At 38.3% G+C, this 26,009-nt stretch overlaps 1 protein-coding gene across 6 annotated transcripts in view; it reads left to right on the forward strand.

Moving 5' to 3' along the window:
- The window catches only part of ADK (adenosine kinase), a 297,485-nt gene extending 272,077 nt beyond the window's left edge, over positions 1-25,408 (forward strand). For all 6 annotated transcript variants that reach the window (XM_030488972.1, XM_030488969.1, XM_030488966.1 and 3 more), the window contains 2 exons: positions 5,617-5,703; positions 24,239-25,408. In XM_030488972.1, coding sequence (XP_030344832.1) covers positions 5,617-5,703; positions 24,239-24,363 — 212 coding nt within the window. In that variant the 3' untranslated portion in view covers positions 24,364-25,408. The remainder of the gene's footprint in view (positions 1-5,616; positions 5,704-24,238) is intronic.
- Positions 25,409-26,009: the final 601 nt, after the last annotated feature.

Consider the following 26,009-nt stretch of genomic DNA (forward strand, 5'->3'; position numbering starts at 1 on the left):
ACCTTTTATAAAGTAAACAAAACACATTTGGGCCTATAGAAGCTATTCATGAGTCATTAGTTGATGCTGTTAGATTTTTTACACTTGTAACTTAATACAGAGCTCTGAGTCTAATCTCATGCTGGTATAAATCAAGAGTTATTTCAAAGGAGTTGTGTTGAATTAACAGCCATGCAGACAGAACCAGACATAGGTTCAGAGAATATACACTGGGTGCAAAAATAGGATTTAATTTTACATCATTGCTAATAGTTGATGTGTATGAGTGTACAAGTTCCTTTGGAGGAACCTTTTTTCCCCTATTTAACTCTAATCCCATGAATCACACTTTAGTGAAACGCTATGAATATGACTTCTGAATAAAAATACTCTTGACTAGATAATGGGACAATGTGTATGTCTGAAGGGAGCTATAAATGGAAGGCAAGTCTCACTGAACATCTTTGGATTAGCTTTACCTCCTAGGAGAGAAGGAAAACGGGGTCTGCACACTGTCATTTCCCATACAGATACCTATAGGACCATGAGTAGAGCCACAGAAGATTCGAAGTCTTTGGCATCGTATTCCTTCTCAGTTTCTACTGAAATTGAACTATCTGCCTCTGAGGGACAGTAGTTAGCAACCTGGCCAACACAGCTATATGGACTTACTTTTGCTATTTTAGCCTGATTGCACTACTTGGGTCTTTTATTATGGAAATAAATTAGTATTTGTATTAATTGTATCATACCATAGACTTATAAATGCCTTCTAAATGGCAACTACTCTGTAACTTGTTTAGGGTAGCATTGTTTATTGTAGCAATAAGGGCTTAACTTCTATATCACTAATTATAAGGTTTTCTTGGCTACATGTTGAATTCATTAGAATACTGCATCATTTGTTGTGTATTATTAAAATATTTGGTTAGAAAGATTCAGAAGCATGTGGCTGACTTGCATCTCACTTGTTATGCTATTTAGCTCCATTGACTTCCACAAAGAAATTCCTTATTTTTCTGACAAGCCCTCCACAGCTACAGCACCAGGCCAAAAAATGCACAGAACTGGATGGAGGAGAGAGGAGATGTTGGCATGCAAAACAAGGCAAACTTAACATGCACACAGAAAGTGCCGGGGGGCTGGAGTGTTCATCCAGTACAGCTATCTGAGAGTCACAGCCTGAAAATGCAGAATCTCATTCTGTTTGCTTAGAAATGACAGGTTGAATCAGCACTGCCAGGTTTGAAATATATGATCACTGGAAGTCTTAAGGATTTCTAACAAGGAGTTCAGCGTGCACTGCCCTGCTCCCCATTGCCTTGCAACTTTAGACAGTGCTGTGCTGATATGGTGGGAGAGTTACAGTATGTATTTGATATACATTATCAAGTGTGGTATCTTTGTGTGAAGTACAGCAAAATGGCATTTTTTACCTAGAAAAAAAAACCAGGAAAAGTGTTGTTATACCAATGATTTTTAAAGATGTATTAATGTGATGAAGAGGTACAGAGACTTAGAGCCTATAGGCTTCTGGGTTTTGCTTTCTGGAGAGAAGAGCTCAGAATCATCCTGACTGACATGGGCTTCTTTCAAATACTTTTCTTATTACTTCTTACCTTACAGCTGCCCAGAGAAATTTATAGGTTTTGAGTTCAGGTTTCTATGTTCTGTTAAGTTCTTCCTGTCTTTCCCCCCCACCCTCCCCTTTCTTTTTATCTGTTTTTGGCCCCTGATCTGAAGAAGATTAGAGAGGATGGAGGTGGGGAGGAGATGGGACAGAACTCTGTTTCACAAAGCTCACAAGTTAAAGCTCACAAAAGAAACATGAACGTGTCTCCATCTTTTAAGCATCTGTCCTATCACTACCAGCCCACAGATCAAAAGATTATCTGAGGAAATAGCTACACGTTTTTGTATATATTTTAGGGCTCCCTTCTTCCTTTTATTTTATTTTAATACAAAACTAAGGACCGTCCAACATGTTGCCCATAAGAATTCTGTTACAGGTAATTAAATGTAAGTTTACACATTTAATCTACTTTCAAGAGCAAGAGAGACTGGTAAATGACCCAGTTAAGGAAAGTACTCAGCCTAATTGGATGTAATGATTGCTTGCTGGTGTTTATTACTGTACTAAGAGTAGACTTGTAGTCTGTGATTCTAATTTGGTTTAAAGACAGACCTGTAGTATATGCAGCTATCATCAGAGTTCGATTGTTTCAGTTAACATCATGAAACAGGCGTGTGTTCATTTGGGAGATAAAATGTATTAGAATGGAAAGAGCACTGTTTTCTCAGTTAATATTGCTGTCCAATTATCTCTCCAGACTGTTTTACCCACAAAAATATCTTAAGCTAGATATACTAGTGCATATTTTTGCTTGAGGAAAATATAGATTTCACATTTCTACGTGCATAATGCAACAGGTTAACAGTGACTAAATTTACCAGTAAGCTGATTCCTTCTGATTTATTTGTGAATATTGTCTTCAGCCTGTGACATCATCCCATTAATGTTTGGTTTTGATTATTTCTTTGTAATTCTAAAAGAGTTGAGTTCTTCTCTAATGTAAAATCATTGAGAGTTGAATCAGAGTCCCAAAATTTTAGATTTCATTAATGCTTGTTACTAAAACTTCCCTAATTATAGACACCTTGTTGCAACTTGCACTCACAATTCTGGGCTTCCAGGAAATTATATCAAAGTGGAATGTCTTGTATCCCAGGGTGTTTATCATAGAAGGTATTTGTTGCTTAAAAATAGAACACTGGATTTTATGCCCAGAGGAGCAGCACTTGGACTTCAAAACACTTACGTAATTATTCTTTATTTCATAAGCTCTCAGAATGATAAACGAAATTAGAACTGACTTTGAAAAGCAAGGCCACTGATGACCAGTGCACTTAGCCAAGGTGTCTCTGTGTTCACTATGATGGATTTGGGAGTTTTATAATATAATAGATCATACACAAAAATGAAGTTAAAGCAACATTAAAGTCACGAAAGCAAGGATATTCAGAATGGAGACTTCTGCTTCATCTTAATTCACCCTGCTATGCCTAGTTGTTAGAAAACACAGATCGGTAAGGTGTGTTAACTATTTTTATGCTATTACACAGACATAGCAAGGTAATCTAGTGGCAGCTTTAATTCTAACTGACTTCATTTATTGTGGAGGGAAAAAAAAAACCAACCACCTCTATTATGTTGTTGTATCTTTTAATATGTGTTATTATTAACAATAGTTTACTAGACTCTACTGTGCTAGTAGAAGTTCTTCTAAGGTCATAGAAAGATCATTTGCCTATTGGACGTGTGCAGATGGTAATATCTTTATAATGTAGTATGCGTTCCAAAGCCATGCTGGCTTCTTCTGAAACTTCAGTACTTCAAAATATGAGATTATTGCTCCTCTTGAAAATATGTGAAGTTACAGAAACAGAATATATGACCCAGGTAGAGATGCAAAACTGTGATTGGGGAGGAGGGGGAGCTGAATTCCTTGATGTGTTTGGGGTTTTAGACTTATTACATCTCCTGCAGAAACAACAGAATAAGAGCTCATAGTGTAGTACTTACCTGCAAGTACTAGAGGGAGCCGAGGGAAGGAATCAAGACAGAGGAAGAAAAGAAGGGAGAAAAATGATGGTGAGAACTCATTTCTGTTAGTTTGCTTAAATAGAGTCTTACTTGATGCCAATCCCCATTTGCAGCATTCGAAATATAATGTCTGTGCTTTATTCACTCTCTGTGCCCAAACACACACATTTGTATGCATATGCTAGTGTCTGCTGTGTATTTAACGTAGAACATCTGTGTGTGCCCATGCACACTTGGGAAGGAAGCAGGTTAGTTTATTACAATATGTCTTCAACAGAGTTATCATTTTGTTCATTGTTTTAGTATTATCTAGAACAAATCGTATATACCTTCTTATGAAATGGATGAATACACTCTGCTCATCTGGCAGAGTTTAAAGTAAGACCTCTCTTTCTTGATTTCCAATTCAAATTAATCCTGTTAAAATTACTAAAAAACATTGCTCTTGAAGACTATCATAAGAGCTCAACACAGCATTGAAGCACGTTTCTAAATAGCTTTCTTAACAGTATAGAGAGTAGGATGCACTGAGAACTGACTGAAGCCTGTACTTTAATTGGAATATTCATCTTATGTTTTTCATTACGCTTTTTCCTTTGCCTCTCATGGATGGTTGTTGCTAATGTTCCCCTCCCCTCCTGGTGGGCCAGCCAACAGTTCCCTCTGGAGGCAGCATCATTATATCTGCCTGGTTCACTTAGTAGCAGATGGTGAAGAGCAGTAGAGCTGATACACTGCATTTCACAGAAACCAGGATCCTTCTGGTACCACTGCAGCATACACAGACTTGCCTGATTTGAGACTGTGAATTCTTTATATGCCTCCCAAACTAGGTTTCCTTGTTTGCTACTGTGTACGTCAGTATAAGAGTGATTTTTATGATCTGCTCTGTTGCTGGACAGTGAAGAAACTACTCGTCTCCAGCTTTCAGCTACTGGAGAATCTATTTCCCATTTTATTTCTATTTTTACCAAAATTAAAAGAAAACAGCTCTGATGGTTTTCATTTTCACTGGTTGACAGGCTTTTCTTCCCCCTCCCCTTTTTTTAATTCCTGCTGTCTGCCAAAGGACAATCTGTTTGCTCTGAGACAGTTTAATGCATACTGACTACCAGAGGCAGAACTTCCATTGGCTCTGTTACAGGGGTAATTTACACTTTAACAAGGTATTGTGACAAGGTGGTAATTATATTTTTATCACGTCATTATGACATTACCACCTGGAAAGCCATAGCTGATTAATTAGTGGCATATATTAAATTTATAACCCTAGAACTCTAAAGTTATCATACCTAAGTGGTGTAATTATGTTGAACTGTGGCGTGGCAGTGAACTGGAGGTGAAGATGCCGAGTATCCACCTATTGCAATAGGTTTAACGAGTGCCAGTAGAGGGCAGGGAGCTGCAGAGAAGGAAATATTTAAAAAGAAATGCTAAGGAAGAGGATGAAGTCATTGAAATCTTGAAACCAAATCTAGTCAGATGGCAAGCTGCAAAGCTTCTTACATATGTGGGGGTTTTTTAAAGATGTCATTTGAGAGCACTTTGATTTACACTAGTTCTTGCTTTTTATTTCACAGCTTTATTTTAGTTAGTTCACGTGCATTTTCGTTTCTACAATGCAGCAATTTCTGTTGAACTTTTGGAGGCTTGGACTGGCCATTCTGGAGACTACATCACCTCTCTGCAACTAATAAGAAGCTTTTTCAGCAGGATGGGTTTTTCTTAGTCTTGTCCATATGTTTTGCGTTTTTCCTTCTCATTTTTTTCCTCTTGCCCTTAATAATAGGAGATAAAAGAAATGAGGCTGGAAGCAATTAATGAAAATGTCCACAACAAATAGCTTGATCAAGTATGTTCCCTTATCCCTATGCAGTAAATACAGACAGAATTATAAACCAAATCTATTTTTATCCAAATTGTCATGTTAAAGGTCAGACCTCCGGTTTTGAATTGCTTTGATTTTCGCTGTTTGTTTTCCTTTTCAAAGTCATATTTCCAAGTAACTCATGTTTTATTCTCTTCCACTGCAGAAAATGAAGTGACTACTTTCCCTGTGTTGGTGAGTGATCAGAGTGAAATTGTGGATACCAATGGAGCTGGAGATGCGTTTGTTGGAGGTATTTCTTACTTCTTTCTCTTGTTTGGAGAGCATCATATTATTCTCTCTGTATAAAGTCTACCATTTTTTCATTTAACTGTCCGTCAGAATGAGCATCATTCTTTTAGAGCTTTTCTCTGCATCCTGAAGTTATATGATTTAATTAAGTTCTGATTTTCAAAGGGAAAGTGTGTTCTATTACTTCAAAAATAATATGCCATTATGCTGTACTCTGGTAGTTTTCATGAGATTAATTGTATCTGTCAGACTGTTGCATAAACAAGCTGCATCAAGTACTATATAGTGTACAGAAATCCCTCCTGGCTTAAATGTTAACACATTGTTGTTCTTTAAAACAGGTTGTAGTGAATATTAAACAGTATGTTAATAAGTGAGCATAATGTCTTCTGATCATGTCAATTCTGTTAGAACATCTGCTTCCAATACAATTATTTGGACATCAGAAAAGAACACAAAGGGTTAATTTGTTAAAACAAACCCAGAAAATATCTGGCATTGCTTAATATCCATTTGCAAACTTACTATTTTTTTTGGCACAAGCTCTAAGGAAAAAAGAGGATGTTATGTCTATGCCTGTTTTAAAAAATTATTCAATATAAGCCAAAACGAATCTAATCCAAAAGTTCTGTCACTCATTGTAACCTTCATACATGTAGTTCTGTGTTGCACTATTGCATCCTGAACGCTCTAATATCCAGTACGTAGTAGCTGTAAGGAGCTCCATTAGTCACTAATTTACTGGAGACATTACCAAAGAGACTTTATAAATAGAATTGCTGGGCTCAGTCTTGTAGCTGTGAGGGGGATAACAAGCAGAGTGTTACCAAATTTAAGCTTCAGAATTGTGTCCTGCTTCAAGAAAATATTCAACATAAGCTTAGTCTTCCATCGTTAATATATCACTTAAACCAAGAAGTTTTCAGTATGTTTTTAAATCTGACTGAAAATAGGAAGGTTATTACTCGTTGCTTTGGTGCTTTGTGAATCAAAAAGAACAGAAATAGAGGGAAACATATTAGATCATATTATTCACACACCTTTTAGAGCACGCTTGTCACTCTGTTGTTCGTAAATGACAAACAAGACTAAATTTGAACCAGTAACAGTGACTGTAATGTTCTTCAAGTCCTTGTGCATACCTGTGTATACCTGTGTATACCTCTGCTCTGTGTATCAGCTGTGCCACTAAGCTTCTATTCTTGCCTGCTTTGTTTTCAGATCCTGAAGATAAAATAATAGTGGGAAGGGCACAGGTGGGCAATATGGTAGACACCAACCAAGCTTTGCCTTAGCAGGAAGCAGCTTTTCATGTGTCTGCTGTGTTTATCTCAGGCTGTAATTATTCTCATTTCTTCAGATTTTAGGCATTTTGAAATAAGGACTTTTTTTTTTTAATAATCCTACTTTTGTTCTTTCCTAGTATAGCTGAAGGAAGACTATTGCAACTAAATAATTGGGCTTTAAGCACTGCCTGGTCTTTCCTAACCCTTCGTCTTTAAATTATATCCTTTTCCCTGGTACAGTCATAACTGCTGTTTTTCTGTAGAAGGGATAAAATGTTGACTTTAGTAATTATACAGAACATCCTGAATGGAAAGGCTGATATAAGCCACATCAGACTCTATTCCAAACTGCTAACATTCACCAGCAGTATAAGGAGTTCAGGAACATCCTGTCAGGCTGGTCTTGGATCAGATGTGAGATTCCTTACTCCAAGGGGAAAAATTATATGGAAAATGCTAAATCCCATTGGGAAGAAAATAAAGAAGGAAAGAAAACAGGTCTCCAAAAGATCAACTCCCTTTTGTCATTCTAAGTCTGTTGAGATAATGTGACTGGATACAGCAAGCTTCAGTGTATTTGGGGTAATCTTAATACAGTTCCTGTATTGCTGTTTATAAAGATGTATTATTTTCCTCAGTTCCACTGAGGTGTCAGATGCTTTTGGTATGGAGCTCAGGTGCAGTCCAGTGATAGCATGGCATTGTACAGTTCTCCCTCGATACCAGGGAAAGAAAGGACCACAGCTTTTTTTCCTCTATAGTGCAAGTTGTCTCAGCAGTTGAAATCTCAGCGCAGTTAGGCACTTAACCTGTGTATCGGTATGTGAGCTTAGGTTCTTGTTGCATGCTATTTCTTTCTGCTGTGACTCAAAGCAACATGAACCTCAGAATATCCATAGTTCTTCTGTTAGCTTCTGAGATATCTTAGTTTTGCTCTGTCACCCCATAAGTAATAAATTGGTCATTTATTCTCCTCAGAGAACAGATTTTCCTGAGTGTAGTCCAGATGGGAGATCTGGGAGTCATAACAGTCTAGATACACAGCTGATTCTAGTCCTTAAATACTGTGGTCTCTTTCTTCATGGAGTCATTTCATTTTCCTTCCCATATATAGGAAATAGGATACTGGACTGGAGAGGCTTTGATTTGGTCTGTGTTTCATTTGGGGGAAATGTCTGTATTTTATCTATATCACACTTTTCATGTGTTTTCAAAGTACGTATTTGCCACAGGAAAAGTTCTTTATTGTCTCCTTGCCAGAAAGCCCTATGCAGTAATGTTGGTAATACTACTCAACATATGTATCTTCTGTTGATTCTAGCGTTGAGCCAGATGCAGTGTTATTGTCCTGACAGAATTTTTATAATGGGAATTTTTATATTCTCTTCAGTGTTTTTCTAGCTTCTTTCTTTGATTGAGGTTTTTATCAAGTTGTTACTACCTAGGCAACAGTACATGTAATGTTTTGATTTTAGTGTCCTTGTAGTAAAATGTTTCAAAATTCATCCCTTAACTAAAAAATGCACTCAGTGTTGTAATATAGTCTCCTGGAAACGTAGTTCCTTTATTCAAACAGGGGAGAACAAGACTCCCATGGCAAAGCTTCCCATACTTCCCTGGGACTGGTATATTAACATGACTAAACAGTGGTTTTGCTGGAGCAAACAGCTTGGCTGAGAGGGAAATGTGGGATATAATGAGAACTAACCTCATCAAGCAGGTTTTATTTTACATTAGGAGGTCAGGTTTGTTAGATTCTATCGTATTTTGAATGGTCTTTAATGGAGGCACTCTCTTCCAGAGGTATAACTCACAGATTGTAAGGAAATGCCTTCTCAATAATTATGCCAACTTGGCAAATCACTCCTCATGTTTCTCCATGTGAAAGTGGAAAATAAGAACTCTGTTTGGTTTGTTGTTTGTTTGGCGTTTTGGCAGGGGGGTTTCTAGAACCTATCTAGCTCTGGAAGGTCTTTAAACTTTTCCATGACTCTAAGGTTCAAGATAAAGTTTCTGGGCACCTGTAATTCTGTAAGCTGATTCATGAGTTCAGCATTTCTGAACATGAAGCCACTGGCCTCCAAGGAGAACTAGCTCACTCCAACAGCTAGCGACAAGAAATAAACTGCGTTCTTCAGTTGAAATATGTTTTTATTAAGTTGGCACCAGGAGTATCTCTGAACTTCTTGCCTCTTACTGCAGGCATCAAGTCATCTGCCACTCAGGGTGGTGCAACCAGCATGAATGAGAAACTGGGTTTTAACATTCCTGCAGGTATCTTTATGCTAAAAACATTTTTCTAAACAATACTCACAGAGTTCTACTTTTATTGCTTTCCAGCAACACTGCTACCTTTTAGAAGTTTAATGCAATAATGATTTACTTTGTAACATCTCAGAGCATCTTGTGGATTTCAGGGGTACCACAGGTTTTTGGTTATAAATCCCTGAAATACCCATAAATATAAAGTTGCAATTCCACATCTGGGTTCTGATGACATTGACAAATCACTTGAGCTTTGCTGACATGGCTTATGTCACAAGAGTCCTCTAAATGGAATTGCAGCCTTTGTTTGTAGAGTTTGGGAAACATTCTATTACTCGTTAAATTAACTTATTTATTTCTAGTCAGCCTCAGTTGGAACCTTTGCAATAACGATAATCAAAGCATGTTTAATGGCAATAAATAGATTGAAATATGGACAGTTTTACCGTCTTATGCTTTCCTTTATGCCATCCTGCTCTATTTAGCCAGAGTAGGTCTGCCTTCTGTTTGGGCTCCCCTTTGTCCTTGACACCATAACTAATGAAAACAGTAAGCATCTTTTCTGATATCTACTGCCATTGTTCCCTGCAAAATCTCTCCCCTTGAATCTGTCTACTCAGTGGAACTGGGTAGAATTTTCATAATAAATAAATAAATAAATAGGAGAAGGTGTAAAATCAATATTTCTTCAGGTTCTGTCAATATAAATATATTGACTTGGTAATCTACTATGATTTAGTCATATTCTGCATGAAAAGTACTAGAGTATGAAATGTAACCACAAATCATTTTAAATCATTTTAAATCATTTTTAGTAGGCTGATGAAGCAGTGACAGAATGATCACAGCAAGTGTATGTTACTTACCACCATGCTATAAAGACATTATACTGTTCTCAAGGAAAAGAAATCCTGAGATAGAAGGAGCTCTTCATTAAGTGTTGTACAGTGCTAAATGTGAGCTGATAGCACTTTGCCTCTGTTAGTGTCAAAGCTGAGGTCAATGGCTCAAACAACCTGTCAATTTAAAAATCACATTGCAGCTTTCATGTACCAAGGAATCTCAGAAAGTTGCTAGCTATAGTGTGAAAGCTACATTCAGAATTTTTTGGTGCACATATTTACAGAATAAGCAGTTCTCTCTCTCTTTCTTGTGAAACCCAGTGTGAATCTTATGAGATGGCCAACTACTGTCTCAGCTATCACAGAACTACTCTGATAGAAGTCTGGGACAGCAACAAAAGATCAGTTGTCCTCTTTTGTATGTGTCCTTGCAGGAGTGTGCCTCACAGCATCCCTATCTTTTCTTTAGAGACCACAGGGAGATACTTTAGTGGAGATACTTCTCTCCTTTTGTTTCTGTTGCCAAACTGGCTCAATAAAGCCATTCCATCATCTTTAGTATAGAGCTTAGTTCTAAACATTATTTTTCCATCTTAATCTAAATGCCTCTACAAATTAGATAAAGACCTTGGACACCTAAGAGTTTGCCCAAAGGTCACCACATTGTTTGAATTGTAGCCTGTTTTCATGTATTTACATGTAAATACAAACGATTTTCTATAGAATGACATCTAGCTTTGATTTCAGAGCTAAGTAATATTTGGTATACTTCTACATTATTGAAATGTTAAACTATTATCCTTGAAGTGCAACATTCTTTGAATATATTGTACATATACATACATGTATGTTTCTAAAAACACAGCACAAGAAATATAAATATAGGTTTGCAAAGAACCCATAGTCCATAGAATGATTGCTTATCACTACTCTTCTGATATGAAAAATATGATTCAGAATTATTTTTCTTTTTTAAATAGGTCTGGTTCTGTTTTCCAAACATACGAGTATAACTTTGGAATACCTTGACTGAAGCCAGTAGATTTAAACAAATATACTATTGATAAAAATTGAAACAGAATAGAATCCAGTATAATAATTCTTATGTTGTTGTTCTGCATAAATCCATCATTTATATAGGAATCCAAGAATCTTTAAAATAAAAAAACCATCTAGGTGGGATTTAACATGATATGAGATGGCCCTGTTTTAAGCCAGGGGCTGGAGCAAGTGACGTCCAGAGGTCTCTTCCAACCTAAATTTTGCTATGGTCCTATGAGTTATATTCCTGTAGGAATTAGGTTCCCAGGTGCCATTTCCTGCTCCTCTGAAAATCCAGCCTCAGTCCAGAGGGCGGTGTTGATGGCTAAAGAGTAGAAGCCGATGAATTAAAAAATGAAGCTTATACAATGGGAATTCCATCTTCTCAGAATAAATCTGATAAGGGCAAAGATGGACTGTATTCATGACTTTGTCTAATAAGTCCCTTATGTATTTCATGTGTGGGTGGAGGCATGTGCACGTGTGAGAAATTAAATAAGTTCTTATGAATAGTTGCTATATGGCTATAGCAGGAGTGCGAAACATGTCAGAAAGATCTGATAATGCCTTCAGCAGAGACAGGTGATTTGAACAGTTTGTCAGATTACTAAATTATGAGTAAGCTTGTGGCTATATAAAGAAGAAAATTCCTTAATGCATTTATAGGACTCTTCAAGATTGTGGAGTCATAGAATCATAGAATGCTTAGGGTTGGAAAGGACCTTAAGATCTTCTAGTTCCAACCCCCCTGCTATGGGCAGGGACACCTTGCACTAGATCGTGTTGCTCAAAGCTGTGTCCAACCTGGCGTTGAACACTGCCATGGAGCATTCACCATTTCTTTGGGCAACGTGTTCCAGTACCTCACCACCCTCACAGTAAAGAACTTCTTCCTTATATCTGACCTGAAATTCCCCTGTTTAAGTTTGAACCCATTACCCCTTGTCCTATCACTACAGACCCTGATGAAAAGTCCCTGTCCTGCATCCTTGTAGGCGCCCTTCACATACTGGAAGGCTGCTATGAAGTCTCCACGCAGCCTTCTCTTCTCCAGGCTGAACAGCCCCAACTTTCTCAGCCTGTCGTCATACAGGAGGTGCTCTAGACGCCTTATTCTTGTGGCCTCCTCTGGACTTGTTCCAACAGTTCCATGTCCTTCTAATGTTGAGGACACCAGAACTGTATACAATACTCCAAGTGAGGTCTCACGAGAGCAGAGTAGAGGGGCAGGATCACCTCCTTCGACCTGCTGGTCACGCTTCTTTTGAGGCAGCCCAGGATGTGGTTGGCTTTCTGGGCTGCGAGCGCACACTGAGGCTGGCTCATGTTGAGCTTCTCATCAACCAACACCCCCAAGTTCTTCTCCGCAGGGCTCCTCTGAATCTCTTCTCTGCCCAACCTGTAGCTGTGCCTGGGATTGCCCCGACCCACATGTAGGACCTTACACTTGGCTTGGTTAAACTTCATAAGGTTGGCATTGGCCCACCTCTCAAGCGTGTCAAGGTCCCTCTGGATGGCATCCCTTCCCTCCAGCATATCAACCAAACCACATAGCTTGGTGTCATCGGCAAACTTGCTGAGGGCGCACTCAATCCCACTGTCCATGTCACAGACAAAGATGTTGAACATGATCGGTCCAACACCAATCCCTGAGGGACACCACTCGTTACTGGTCTCCAACTGGACATTGAGCCGTTTTCCACAGCTGTGTGCAGCCATCCAGCCAATTCTTTATCCACCAAATGGTCCATCCATCAAATTGATGTCTTTCCAGTTTAGAGACAAGGATGTCGTGCGGGACAGTGTCGAACGCTTTGCACAAGTCCAAGTGGATTACATCAACTGCTTTTCCCCTATCCATCAGTTCTGTAGCCCAAAGAAGAATCTGTTTTCACTAAAAACATTGCAGAGAAATGAAATACTCCTCATATTTTATTTTCATCTCTGTATGAATCTCTTATAAAAACTCCCCTTCCTCTAGTACTCATCACCCTATAACATTCTGGTTTTGTTGGAATAGGAGTTCAAGGAGCTACGAACAGTTCTTTACTGAACAGCAGGAACCTGATATGAGAAGCTACTTAATCCACTTACAGTGGTCTTTACTTTGTAGAAGGTTTTTATACTTGTTTAAGATACCTTGAGAAGTTGTCATCATTGTTTAATCACATTTGATAGAGAAAAATACAGTGGATAAAATATCACTGCTGTGAAATGCTGCCTTCTGGTAACACCAGAGCTCTGAGATGCAATTCTTTTGCCAGTTGGGAGTGAGGGGTATTTGTTTGGTGATAGCAGTTAAATATGTATGTCCATGTTACTTTTTGTGGCTGATTTTTGTTAAAAAATTTATATTCACGAGCAAAGAGACAAGAGGATACTACTTTGAATTGTTTGTCTTTTCTTTGAAGTAAAGATAAATGTTATAACAGAAATCAGCACTCTCTCAGTGTTCATTTATACAACATGGGTGGCTAATTGCCTCTGAGCAATCCTGTTGTTACTGAGATCATGGCTGATGAGATATGAAGCTTTGAAATAAAAATACCTTGTTAATGTCATCAGCATTAGACTGACAGCCCATTTTGCCCGTCTTTAATACTCCTGTTTTATGAACAGCATCCATGAATATAATAGCTGAGCTGCAGATAGGACATCAATCTTTGCTTGCTAGGGGATAACTTGTCAACATGTTCATGACTTACCGCCTGTGTGTTCTGATGGCATTCGTAACTCTCTCAGATAAATATCACATCTAAACCTAGGCTATTAGGTGGCCACGTTATCTCTGTAACTGACCTTCTACAAACTAGAAAATTACCAGATTATATGTTCCTAGTTGATTTTTCTCAGTCTCAGCTAGAGGCACACCATTATCCTGAATCAATAGTGTAGCCAGTCACTAGTAATTTCAACATTAGTACTGGCACAATTTAGAATATTGCCACAGTTTGAATTGCAGCTACTTAAACAGAACCATAAAAATAGATACCACTGGAGAAAAACATGGAATATTCCTGTTTTCTTTTTAATTCCCTACTTCACTTTTTGCCAGTTTCCATTCAAAATTATTTCTTTAGAAATAATATATTCTTCTTTGCTGGCATTATACTTAAAACTGATAGCAGGTGTTGTCCAAGTATAATTTTATTGCAATCCAATCTGGTTTAATTGTTTTGTTTTGATTGCTACTTTTCTCTTGGTTTCTAACTGTTCATCTGAATTTTATTAAATATGCATTTTTTATCAAAATATAGTAACTTAACTATGGGGATTCACATTTTCATCAATACAGTTTAAAGGCAACCCAGAAAAACACGTAGTTGAATTAATGCAAGGCAAAACATTAGTGTACTTGCTGTCATTTTTTAAATAACATGTAGAAGTGAGATCATAAAAGGATCAGAGCATGGAATTAAAAACCCTCAAAAGTTTCTAAGTAGATTGAAGCAGGACTGGCTCCTTCTAGCCAGTGTGTCTCTTTTCCTGGCAGTGACACTGTCAGCGTTAAGGGAGCCCCAGTACACAGCAAGAGGATTAATATGTTGCAAAATTGAGTTTTGAAAGGCCTAATTTACCTTACCATAAATCCAGTGACATTCTGGACAGGCTTTATGAGAAATGAACATCAAATAGGTTGCGTACATTTTAAAAAACAAACCTTCTGTGTTAAAAATAGATTTTCAAAACCAATTATGAAGTTCCAGTTTTTGCTGTAATAGCTATGGGACAATTACAAATTGACTTAACACCTCAAAGCAAATCATCACCATTTAAAATACTTTGTCATGCCTACTATCCCTATTCTCATAACATTTCATTTTATGTTAATGTGTCATGTGTTAGAAAATCATGTAATGATAAAGAAAATGTTCATGTGGAAGGTTAGAAATTACTTTAATGAGTTATTATTACCTTGCTCGCAGACTGTTGGTAATATTTTCGTGTTATTTTAATGTATTCTGAGTAGAGACAGAGGCACTAGTCAGATTGGATCATCAAGAACATTCCCCTGGGAATCAGGGCAGGATATAGTCCCCTAAGAAACGATGTGTCAGATGAAGCTGATGCTATACTCGCAGGAGATACAACAACACACAATGAAGTATAAAAATACACTGAAATATGTTATCTATTTTATATCTAATATGACTTGGTGTGGTGGTATGGAGATTGACAGAGTGACCATGAAGGTACTTCTCAGGCTGTGATGTTGGCTAACAGGCTCGTCGCTCACTTGCAGCTGCCTCTGTTGATAATAGGGTGGTAATGTCTCCCATAATTTGTTCGCTTCCCTCACACTGAAATGGGCTCATGTTTGAAGTAGGAAGATGGCAAGGTTGCAATAAAAAAGAAATAAAAGAAAAAACATGGTCCCAGTTGAAAGCAGTGGTAGTAGCAGTGCTTGTAGGTTGGTTTAACACTCATCCCTGACTCTACTTAAAGGGATATTGCTGTTATTGGTGATCAGTAAATGGTTAGTATCAATCCAGAATAGTAACAGATATTTAAAGAGGCAAAATGTATTAAATGACTCTCTATTAAAATAGGAGCATTATGTATATAATGCTAGGGTAGGCTATTTCAGCCCACAAAAGTCACTAAATTTATAGGCTGTCTAGTTACTGTATTCCCACTGCCTTGGGTGTTCTTTTTGATTCTCTTTACATGCTGCTGGTTTCACCTTGTGGAAGTATACCTGCAAATAAAACCTTACTGCGAGATGGTCGTTCTGCAGACACAACTTCAAATCTCCTAGCTTTTGTGCATGTGAATCTCAACTATGAAGTTACATACACGTTGCCTTTTTTGTACTTAAATATATGTTAAGAACTGAATAGAGGATAGTACATGTATTCCAATTGAAGTTTAAATCTTCATTATTTCTACATTAAATTAGTGAAACTCTCCTCCTCTTATTCCAAGCAGTAGGTAATCTGCACCATTTAATGTCAATAAAACAGATCTGTTTTGAGGCTCAGAAAGCTTTCTCGAGTACTAATAAAAGAAAGCTAATGTCATTCTGCTGTCTTAAAATGGCTAAATAGAATTCTAGCTTTTGAAGAACACTTCTAGGAAACTTTCTGGGAAATGTTTTTAGGAAAAACAAAGAGAAATATCAGCCTGGAAGGTAGTTTTTCAGATAGTTAAAGAAGATGCTTCCAATGAAAATATCTGTATTTGGTTTGGCGTATACAGTGCCTTCAATAGTCCTTGTAAGCTTGGAGGGTGGGGATTTTTTTCTTAATCAAATGTTTTTCCCTGATCCTGGCTGTTGGAGACAAGCCCAAAGCCACCAGATTCTGATCCAAAAGGTAATTTCCCAAAGGTCACCATGTGGACTTAAAAATGAAAAATAGGAGCAAACCATCAGAAGTTATAACTTCATTATCAGTTTCTTCCAGGCTTCTTTCTTGGAGTACATTTGTAGACTGAAATTATTCTTTTCTTGGACAATCAGATGCATTGGGGAGTTTTTACAGAGGTGATATGCAACAGGTTATAAATAGAGGATGATTAATCTGGTGGATGTCACTGTATAAAACACTTAAGCCTATCCTTAAGCTGTTCCACCTCAGAGTGGACAGTACTTAGTTTAGGCATTGGCCAGTGATAGGAAAACTGCCATCAGTCTCAGTAGGCTTCAAATCAGGATCTAAGTTTTCCTCATCCATTGCACCGCCTTCAGGACCAAACCACTATAGAGTTACAACTACATTCCTACTTGCACAATGACATCAAAGAAACAAGGCTGCTAATTTTCCTTAGGAAGAGTCTCTGATGGGCCCAAGCATCTATACAGGTCCTGGGAAGTATGATGGCACCTTATTCTACGAGCTGCAATGAGCTGGCCCAATAGGTCCAAACATGGTAATCATATATGCAATGCAATAAAATTATTCAGACTTGAGAAACTGATTCCTAATGGAATAAAAGGGATGTAGTGGAGTTTTATTTATTTTTTTTATTGTCACATTTTTGCAGGAATCTTTAATTAACATTTTCCATATGTAACAGTTTAGAGCATTAGAGTCTGAACTCTTGCTTGCTTTGTGTATTCAACACCTCCTCTCCATTCCAGGAAAAGGCTGCTAAAGTGAAAACATTCACTTAATCACAGTTGTCTACTAAGTGCAACGCTGTATTATTTGCCTGTGTCCATAAATGACTGTATAACCTCAGACTACAGAAGACGTACACCCATCTGAGTGATCCTTACAAAAATTCAGTGCATTCAAAATGTGTCCTTAAATACAAAAAACCCAAGAGGAATAGGGACAGCAATACCAATGCTAACTGCTTTTCTTGAAAACATGCTTGGTTTAGTATTCATGCTGGTGATTAGAAAATAAGAAGCTTGTGTAAGAGGATTGTACATAGACAGTGAAATGCCTTTAGCATGTGACCATTTTATAAATAAATATAGACTTACAAAACATTTTATTTGTGATCTCATGGTTTTGTCATTCTTTGGAAGTAAAAATATTGACATTTACCAGGCTGTTTGTTCCAGCTTTCTGATCTCCTGCAGTTTATTTTTATAACAACCTTATCGATGAGCCTCTTACTCAGCTCTCTAGGTTTAACTGAGTTGAGTCGATTTGTTACCACAGCTTCAAGTAGCTGTTACAGAACAAGCGAGACATCCTAATAAAGCTGTAAACGTGTTTACTCAAACATGGTATTGATTTTACTTGGAGAGGGAGAAGCTAGTGCTTAGCATGGTGTCAGGGAGGATGAATTTAACTGCAGTTTTTCATTGTCATCTGTCATGGTTGCGAAACACTAAGTGAAGCCACAAGAGGATAATTAGAATTGCCAGAAATTTAGCCCCTAAAATCAGTTAACCACTTGAGATTTTTGTAGTTTAATTAGTTTTTATTAAAACTTTCCTCCAGTGGTATAGTCAGGAAGGGTTTTCTAATGCTCTTTTCAGTGAGAGTGAGATTTCAAGGTTGCCACTTGTTAGATATACATCTTAAATGACTGTTTTTCTGAAAGGGTTGGTAACCTTTTTCGCTCATTTGTAATTAGCCTGGTGCTACAGTTCTGTAGAAGCACAGAGCCATTTCATTTTAAAAGAGAGGGAAAGACACTTATTTGTACACATATACATTTGTAGTTAACATCTGAGTATATGCATGGAATAATTCTTACACTATATTTTGAGAGAGGAAGTGCTACGGTGTGTGAAGGTTGAAAGTAGTACATTGTGTTTGAAGATGCTTACATTTAATTTGTCTTATATACTGTAAGCCTAATGTGTCATACCACGGTGCCAAAATACATGAAAACAGGAGCCAAATCCCACCCTTAATCAAAAACGTTTCCATTTAGAATAGCCAATATTCGGTTTGATAGCAATGGGCAGGGCCTCCGGCTTACCACAGTTCTTGGCTGTAATATCCACCATCTGCCACAAAATTAAAAAAGGAGAAACCTCAGTATGTTGACGTACGGCCGTTCAGTGACTATATTGCAGAATCATCTGATGCCAACATCTTTTACAAAGTCTATTCTGTCTGGTTGGCTCTTGGCACCAGCATTGCTAACCACCTGATTACAACTGACCAGACTCGTGCTACCACATTAACCCACTCCAACAGTGCTTAAAGACATCCAAAAAAGCCTCAGTCATATCAGCTACAAGGCTTTAAATTGCTAGGGTAATGTTTCTTGAAAACTGCATCTTCCCACACTGCTGGCCTGGAAAGCTAGTGGGATCACATAAAAATAGATGAGCGTTCGAGCAACTGTGATAAATGCTGCATACAAACAAGAGTGCGAAAAGGTGCTTGCAACTGTCCCCCATGGTGGAATAACACCATTTTAAAAAAGGCAGTTCACAAATTAAGCTGTAGAAACTTTAAATACAAAAAAAAAAGGAGGCGACAGCTCAGCTGTTCATGATCCTTTCTGTGGCTGGGACCATTTTGCTGGTGAATGGCTTATATTAGGTGCTTCGGGGTTTAGCTGGAAGAGGAGGATTGTCTGGAAACATCACATAGCAAAAAGGTTTTGAGGGGCTCTGACTCACGGTCACCTTGTAATTGTTTATAATTAATGCATTTGATAATTGCTTTTTTTCCTGCTTTTCTCTCTTGCGTTTCAAAGAATACATTCATTTCACTGTGGGCATTTTATAAAAGGTTGGAAGTGTGAGAGAAACTGCAGAAAGACGAGTAGTGGGGGCGCTGGGTGTCGGAGGCTATAAACGGATTTCCAGCCAGCATTAGTAATTAACAGTCATTAAAATTAATTGTCAAGTGTACAATTTGAAATGAAACATTTGGCTTCAATATGAGCTGTTTTTAAGTGTTGTTAAATCATTACTGAAGCAAACCAGAACTGTTTTAAAATCTCCGCTGTTGGACTCCCACATTCCTATCCTAGCTGCACCAGCACTCGGTGATCATTCAGGATTACCACTGGTATTCGGAAAACAAAACTTTCCAAGAAATCACTGATTTCACTGAAATTGCCTCTGAAATGTCTATTTTGCGGGCCACAAGAAAATTAACTTGCTTCTCCTTTAATGATTTTTAAGTGCTACTGAGCTCTTAGAAGTAACAAAAACACCTTTTGTGTCAGTCAGTGGACTGACTTGCTGTGTCTTTTCAGACTTACATTGACATCCCCAAAGAGATTTGTGCTGGTTTCAGTGAGGGCCTTCATTCGGGCCTCAGTTTTGAGGCTCAAGCACCACTTCTGGCACTTAGCTCACAGAACTTTTCATTTGGTGGTGGGCACAAAAAAGAAGAAAGCAACTTGACTTCCCAGTCTCTTATTCTGTTTGCAGACCTAACAATTATAAACATTGTCGTTGAGCACATGTAGTAAGGAAGCTGGAGATAATAAAGATTAACTCTCAATTATTTCAGGCACACTTTTCAGAGCAAAGTGGTTTCAGAGATGCTTTTTTCTACTGAGCAGAAAAGAAATAATTATGGGCCGAAAATAGCTATTGGTGTGTTATAATCACTTCTGTCATCAGGGAATGCAAATACATTTTGTACCACTCTAAGGTTTAAAGCAGCTTTTGAAGCAAAGCTGCCTTTGCTTTCTAGGAAGATAAGTGGGATGAATGTGACGCAGTTCCAAATAAGTTCTTACCATGACTAGGTACAAGGTGGTTACTTGGCTATCCATGCCTGCGGGGCACAAAAGGCATCTCAGCCTACTCTGAAAGCTTACCGAGATGGCTAATTACAGCCATCTACCATTACAGGATGCTAGACATCCTGCAACTGCTGTTTCTCTTACTCCATAAACAATAATCACTTTGGATGTCAGGGCAGGAGGCAGACAAGTGGGAAAGCCTTGAGTTTGGTTCTTGTCTTTGCGTTCTAGTGTAAAGAGAACAAACAGTACACAGTGCACGTTAACACTGTTCACAGCTTCAGGAGTGTAGAAATACACGAAGTGCAGAATAGCTGCAATTAGAGGATGGTAGACAATATCGCCTGAAGTTGTTTTGATAAAATAATTGAAGTGAGGTTGTGTTGTGTAGCCAAAATATACTACTTCTTTCTGCACTGCATTCCAATGATAGCCAGGAACTAGTTCAGGCTGTGGCAGAAGTTAAAATAGTTGCTGAGCTACTTTAGTATGCGCTGGGATGATCTAGTTCTGTGATTCCAGGCCCGTGATACAGGATCAGAGTTCAATCCCATCCTTTCTGTCTGTGAAATTGTAGGAGGAGTGTGAAGTAAGACCGAAGCCATGTGGACTTATCTTTTTGCAATTCCAGTCATGGCACCTTAAAGAGATTACAGCCTTCAAATGCTTGTCATCTTCCCTCCACCACCCTGCTCGCTGGTAGAGCTGTTTGAGTACTCACTAACCCACTTCAGTTTAAATCAGCTGGGTTAGCAAAGATCTACTATTCAACAGCTTACTGTTTAAATTAATATGGCTCATTTTGACAGAGTATCAGGTTATACAAGCAGCAAGGAAGGATGGTGAAAAACAGATGGGGCACTAGCTTCTTCATCTGGAACTCAAGGATCTGAATCCATGCCTTTAGAGTATGACTCATGGGGTTTGCATCACAGTACCTTATACACTGGAGGAGGCAAACTCTGAATTATATTCTGACCATGTTGCTTTTTACAGCATCAACTAAAAAGAACATTCTGCAGCTAAGGCAGCCAACCTGATAGAGCTCTTTGCTTCCCTGCTCAAACAACAGTGCTTTCTGGTGTTCCCTCGGGGTCTGCTTTGCCAACTGCCTAGTTTTAGTGTGTAATGCAGTTCTGTGTTTGTGATATGTGTGTTTGTATTGTCATTCAATGCGATATTGTGTCAGAAACTGCTATTTCTATTTCATCTATGAAACACATGCCTTTTAAGAGAAAGTCAACAGACAAGAATGGTTTGAGGGCAAACTCCCCACTGCAGTTTCTACATGTCTCATATATGACAGCTGTACTTAATGTCATTTCTCCACCACTCTGAAATCACAGACATCTCTCATTTCTATTCCCAATTAGAACAGGATGTGTTTTTCACCTGATTCTGCTTTCACTTAGATAAGAATAAATAAGAAGTAGCTTCACTGAAGACAAGAGATACATACTAGCTTGAAACCTCAGTGAGCCTGGGAGGTGATGACAGTCTCAGTCTTGTTGGTATTGAAAAATAATTCATGTCTTATGGTTCTTTGCTCCTTGGATTTTCTCATCTTCATATATGTTTGATGACTTGATCATAAACACAGAGGACAGTTGGTCTTTCTTGTGTAAACCCCTCTCTGAATTCATGCTCTGTACAAAACCTAGCCTCGTGTTTGCCTTTGGAGGCCTGCCCACTGCATCTTTGATACTTACTGAGTCAGAAATGGACTGTCTTAACAGCCTCATTTTACATACGGTTACAACTTGCTCTCAAGTTTTAGCTGCCCAGAAGCACACTGGCAAGCTCCTGCCTCCCAGGCAGTTTAAATTTGATGATTGACATTCTCCACACATCCAAGAAAGTTTCTCCTAAGAATGCATGTTAATTAAATGGAGAGCAGACCATTTTCATCTCGTTATTCAGAAATGGTCTGATTTCTGCCAGGCATGCTGTTTGAATTTCTCAACTGTTACCCAGCTATTACAGCTGGACCATCCTGCCACAGTTGTGTTGTCTGTCATCCCTGACTGCCATCAGTGGTAGCACTCACAGCACAATTTCTTCTTGTTTCAGATTCTCATCTTTGTATACTGAAAAGTCCTGCCTTCCTCAGTTGTGCTTATGGACTTAACTTTTGGTGGTGAAGCAGTCATTTTTTCCCAGCTAGTGTCAGTCAATATCTGTGAAATTTCAGCTAATATGTAGTTCTCTAGAAAAGTACTGATGTCAGAAACACACGAGTTTTCTCCTACTTGTCAACTAAAATGCCTGCTTTCTATGGCCTCCCTATTCCAATGAAAAGTGTTTGATTTATAGATTTCGTAGTTTCAAACTCTTCTCCCATTCAGTGCAGTTTAGAGAAAACTATACGTCAACTAAGCTTCTTTTCACTATCAGTCATGACCGAGAAGCCAAGATAGATCTTGGCAATTCATGAAAATGGGTTCTTTTCTCACCAGCATTATCCTTTGTTAATCTAACTTTATTTTTCATGTTTGACATGATTTTTAATCTTCAATTGCATAGGATAAAATATTTTTATCATCTCCTAAAAATATGCTCTAATGTGCCACAAAAGGAAATATTTAGAAAAGGAGTACAGGTTAAATGAGAACATCACAGTACAACGTAGAGTCTTTGTTCTAGTAGTAACCAAGCTGAGCAGAGAAAGTGTATTTGAAAGCAAGGTAGCAAAATGTATTATCTTTGAATCAAAATTTGTAATATGTCAGAAATTGGTACCTATTAGCTACATACATAGTACTTATGAGAGACATGGTTTCAATATTAGGTTTGTACTGTCAAGGCCCAAGGCCTGTCAGACCATGACGCAGGAACTTGAAATGGTGGATGAAAGCTTTAAAAAAAGAACATGTTCCAGCTTGCTAGAATTCAGAATTTCCTGGGCAAGTCTCACTTTCCTTCTGTGATTGGATGAGGAAGAGAGATACACCTGAAACATATTAAAACGGGATAAAGTGAATAAAATATTACCTCTAGAATGACAGAGTAGAGCTTTAAATTGTAAGATACTGTTTACTCTTCACATCTGGAAAACCTCTTCCAAATTTAAAATATGTATTTCACCTCTTCCATAAGTTCTGTTGTGCTTTCAATCTCAATAGTTTCAGCCAAGACAAAATGTTTCCGAAATTTCAACATGATATCAACTCAATCCATAACATCTCTAGTGACACTTGTACTTAACTTTTCCAAGGACCTTTTTAGGACTCTGCTTATATTTCTTTAAAGAGGTGCTCTGGTTTTCAGAACACTCGGCTCCCAGTCATTTCTGGTTTTCTAAGCCTTTCATTCTAGGGCTTTGTTAGCTCAAGCAGGTAACCAAGTGCCCTGATTTGAGCCATGCTTGGTTCTCCCTATGGTTTGTGACCATGCTAAGAGGTACCGACTCTTTCTGAAGTCTTAGGTTAACTTTCCCATAATCAAGGGCAGCAGACGTCATCTCACTTTGATCCTCAGGTAAAAATTTCTCACCTTTTTATCATTACAAACACCTGTAACTGTGAATATAGATGATGTTCATTTGTTATGTGCCTTTCTCTTTCTTTGAGAAAAGCTTGCAGAGTGACAGTTGTGTGGGGCTGTAGCTGTAGCCAGTATGAACAGAATGAGTTCTCTTCAGCAGGAAAAATTGCTTCTTTGTTTTTAAAATATTTGAGGAATCAGGAGTTCTCTCTGGAAGAGAGCAAGAACTCTGGTAAAATCATTTTGAGGGCACTAATAAAGATCAGTCTTGATGATCTTTACTTTACTGGAAGCTACCAAATGGAAACTTCAGGTAGAAATAACAGCAGCAGCACTCCAATTCAGCAGGTCACTCAAGCAGGCACACACTTAAACTAGCCAGTGTACATACAGTTAGGCCAGTATTGCAGTGCTTTGCCCTGTGACAAACTGATACACTCAAAAAAACCCTAATCTGACCATTTTCTTCCTTCTCTTCCTGTCTTGTTTTGTTCCATAGGCTTTCTCTCACAGCTCGTCTATGACCGGCCAGTGACTGAGTGCATCCGGGCTGGACATTATGCAGCCAGCGTAATTATCAAGCGTTCAGGTTGCACCTTCCCAGAGAAGCCTGACTTCCACTGATACCGGTGAATTGGAGGGATCAAGAGTAACTCCCACGTTGCCATGGGATTGCTGCCTAAATTTTTCCTCCTTCCCTTTCCTCACCTTTCCAATTACCTGCATCAACGCTTCTGTACTTCTGTTCATTGTATTCTAACCAAAATATATATTTCTACGGTGTTTTCCTTTTCATACCACTACAGTGTCTCAGTAGTCTTAACTTTTGGAAACAGTGCTAAGTGAAGCTTATTCTCTCATCCGTCAGGAAGAAGTGTTCTATCTACACAGTTTATAAGGAAGTCCCTCGTAAATGACACTGCTGATTAACACCATTAAAATACTGTGGTTGAATTACTTAGTTTGTATCCAGCTGTGGCCAAATCCTACTCAGCTTACATGATATCAACAGACCTGACTTTGTTTGTCATTAACGTTATAAACAAAGAATTGTTATTTCTATATAGTGGAGTCAGACTAGTGTAAAGAGCAGTGTAAATGTCTCAAGAATTTCCTTACATATTCAAATGTACAAGATCTGGTCATCAGGTCCAGCCCAGCATCCATGAAAGTGAATAGCTATTTTGTCGGTAATTTAAGGACCTGATCCAGAGCTGATGTCATGCATTCAGTTGTCTTGCACTGCTGCCAGTAGCTTTGGGTCTGGCACGTGAGAGCAGGGTCTGGCCACCCCAGGTACAGTCACATTCATCTGTCAGGTGAGCTAACAGATAGGTACTTTCAGTGATTTCAGGGCAGATGTATGAGTTGGTGATGAACATAAACACACATATAGATCCTATCTCCTCCATGTGAGCTTTCTAGAGGCTGTATTAAGGTACACATAGTGAAAATGAGGTACAGAAATATTTATGCAGGATATATTGACAGGATATGCCAAATGGAATCTCTGAAACGCACATTTTTAAACTTTTAATTTACTTTGGATAATTAAGCAATATGGTGGATTTTGTTTGTATTTACAGTATTCAAAGAGATGATCTGACACTGCATTCATTACTTTGCTATGTAATTTGATACTGATAAATAAAAAATTGTCATACAGTAACTCTTGGTTTTGTATTGGTATGTGTCTGGTTTTCCTCCACCTATCATACTGAAATGGGAAAAGGAAATGGGTGCTTAATCCACATGGTAGATCTCAACATTTCATACAGGACTTTCTCTATCCAGGTGGGTGTTCAAGGGTGATCTCAGCAGTAAGAAAGGGAAGGAACATCAGTTTGGTGTTTGTACCACAGGAGAGATGAAAGATTAATGGGTAGGGTTCACCAAAAAACTCAGTGCAGGCTTTGCATTTTAGTGCATAGCATGGTACAAGAGATACGCAGAGATTGGATATTGTTATTACAGTTTGTGTATTGCAAAGAGCATGGGAAGAAATCAAGGCTATGATCCTGATTCCCTTTTTTGGTCCAGTATCCGGTCTGATATATTGGACAACAGGCTCTTTCATTGTAGAGATCACCAGGTGGGATCCCTGCAAGCACATTAAGGAGCTTCAACCATTTCTGAAAATCCCCATGGGGCCATGGAACTCCATTGTTGCAAGAGCATCGTAAGTGCAGACTGTTCTTCAAGGACTCAAGCTCAAGGCTGCTACTTGAAACAGGTTGCAGGTACAGGCCTTGTGTACCTATGGACCTACT

Source organism: Strigops habroptila, chromosome 5, assembly GCF_004027225.2.
Source record: "Strigops habroptila isolate Jane chromosome 5, bStrHab1.2.pri, whole genome shotgun sequence".
Classification (NCBI taxonomy): domain Eukaryota; kingdom Metazoa; phylum Chordata; class Aves; order Psittaciformes; family Psittacidae; genus Strigops; species Strigops habroptila.